This window comes from Lactuca saligna, chromosome 9, assembly GCF_052625555.1.
Source record: "Lactuca saligna cultivar CGN05327 chromosome 9, ASM5262555v1, whole genome shotgun sequence".
NCBI classification, from domain to species: domain Eukaryota; kingdom Viridiplantae; phylum Streptophyta; class Magnoliopsida; order Asterales; family Asteraceae; genus Lactuca; species Lactuca saligna.
The window spans coordinates 168,135,149-168,137,245 of record NC_136425.1 but is presented as its reverse complement, the minus strand read 5'-3'; the positions used below and the strand labels follow the sequence as shown (position 1 = coordinate 168,137,245).

The 2,097-nt window shown below is 38.2% G+C and overlaps 1 protein-coding gene across 1 annotated transcript; it reads left to right on the top strand.

Annotated features, from left to right (window-relative positions):
* The first annotated feature begins 276 nt into the window (after nucleotides 1-276).
* LOC145018750 (F-box protein At3g07870-like) lies at nucleotides 277-1,643 on the top strand. Its single transcript, XM_078976600.1, has one exon. The coding sequence runs from the start codon at nucleotides 391-393 to the stop codon at nucleotides 1,564-1,566; it is 1,176 nt and encodes a 391-aa protein (XP_078832726.1). The 5' UTR covers nucleotides 277-390; the 3' UTR covers nucleotides 1,567-1,643.
* The last annotated feature ends 454 nt before the right edge of the window (nucleotides 1,644-2,097 follow it).

The window sequence follows — 2,097 nt, the reverse complement described above, 5'->3', positions numbered from 1 at the left end:
CTTCTTTCTGTCAATATTTTCCTTTTCTTTCATTTATTGAACTTACAAAAAAACTCACTAAACACCAGGCATCCAACTCGCTGTTTATAAGGGCCGTTATTTATCTTTTTGGGCCATCAAATTTGCAAGTTTAAATCAACATAACGTTATAGAAGGTTCCAACATGAATCCAGTCAGAGATGACGACTTATTGGACCAAATACTTGTCAAATTCAACTATACTTATCTTCCAAGCAAAGGACCTTTCCAAGTTCCTCCATTATAAAGCACACATACACACCACAAAATATATTCACATCCACAACCACAATCAAACCAAACTCAGCTATTCTCTTTGTTCTTCTGCTATCCACCACCAAAGTCTAATTAAGCTTTTACTACCAGAATATTATGTCTATTCTCAGTCCATCAATGGAAGACTTACCTGTACATATCCTGATCGATATCCTCTCAAGACTTCCTGTAAAGACGATCATCCACTGCAAGTTTGTATGCAAGAAATGGTTGGATCTCATTTCCGACTCTTACTTTGCCAATCTTCACCTCTCGAGATCACCTGCAAGCCTCATGCTTCACCATAACCCTGATAATGGAATGAAGGCACCACGTAAAGTGGGCATTTTGAAGTGGGTGGAAGTGAAAGACGAACTCGATCACCACCATTTACACCATGACCCTGTCATGAGCTTTGACCTTGATCTCGCACCCATTTTCCAACACTCTCAAATACTCCCGGTGGGCTCAGTCAATGGTTTGATCTGCCTATGGCAGTATGGTCCTAAAAGTGATAACACTTACATATGCAATCCAATCACTAGAGAGTATATGATACTCCCAAGACAACAATACTATAGAGAAGGTTATGCGATGATTATTTATTGTTTTGGTGTTGGGTCACTAACACAGGAATACAAAGTGATACGTATCTTTCAAGGCGATATACCTCCCGACCCCACCTCATCATCTCGGCCGAGTATAGTAGAAGCCGAGGTTTACACCCTTGGCACATGTCAATGGCGAAGTCTCGGTCATGTCCCTTACTTGCTTAATGGATGGTCTGGGCCATTTCTAAATGGTAACGCTCATTGGATTGTTCTTGACAGGGATTCCCCCGAAGAGCTTTGCACGTTTGATTTTGACAAGGAGACGTTTGAGTTGTTTCCATCTCCTCCGGTTGAAATAATAGAAGAGAGTCAGATGCATTTCCAAAGTTTGGCAGTTCTTAAAGGTTGTTTATGTCAATCTGATACGTTTGAGTCACAGTTCACGATTTGGGTGATGAAGGAATATGGGATCAAGGAATCTTGGCATAGAGAGGTGATTATCAAGGAAAGTATTAGCCCTGATCTGGATTGGGTGATGTGGGAGCCTGTGTATCTGACTGAAGGTTTAAAAGATGGAACAATTTTGATGATTTATTATGAAGACAAGTTGTTGGCATATTCTCCTAAAACGAGAACAATTGAAGACACAAAAATTTTCAAACCTTACTTCACTGGAATGGGTTATCGCCCGAGTTTTCTTAAGCTCCAGAAGTTCGCATCAGAGAGGGTTTATGTGTTGTAAATGTCGATAAAGTTTCTGCCATTTACCATATGATTAGAAAGAAGATGATAATTTTTTTATTTTTGTTTTTCAGTTTATTACCAAGTGTCTTCGCATGATTCACACATACAATATATACAAATTCCCAATCAAATGGATAATTGGGCTATTTCTGATCACCAAAATGCTCAACTTTTGAACCTTAACATATGACAAAACACGATTAACTGAAGTTATATATAAAAACAATTGAGATTAAAACTGTTGATGGTATTAATCACTAAGTTTATTTTGAAAACTATGCCCTTATCTCGTATTTCTTTTATTTTCTACTTGTCTCTATCTCTCGCCACCCAACCCACTACTACTCCCCTCACTTGCTCTTTTGCTACTCATCTAAGACCATAGGCCCAAATTGGACATCTAATTGCTTCGATTTGAATTATTCTGAGAATGTCTTATATAAATATCCAATATATCAAAAAGATAGACAGGCAAACCTATTTCTCAATTCAGTTGAAGCCCAAAGAGGTGAATAGGTTCCTAAATAAC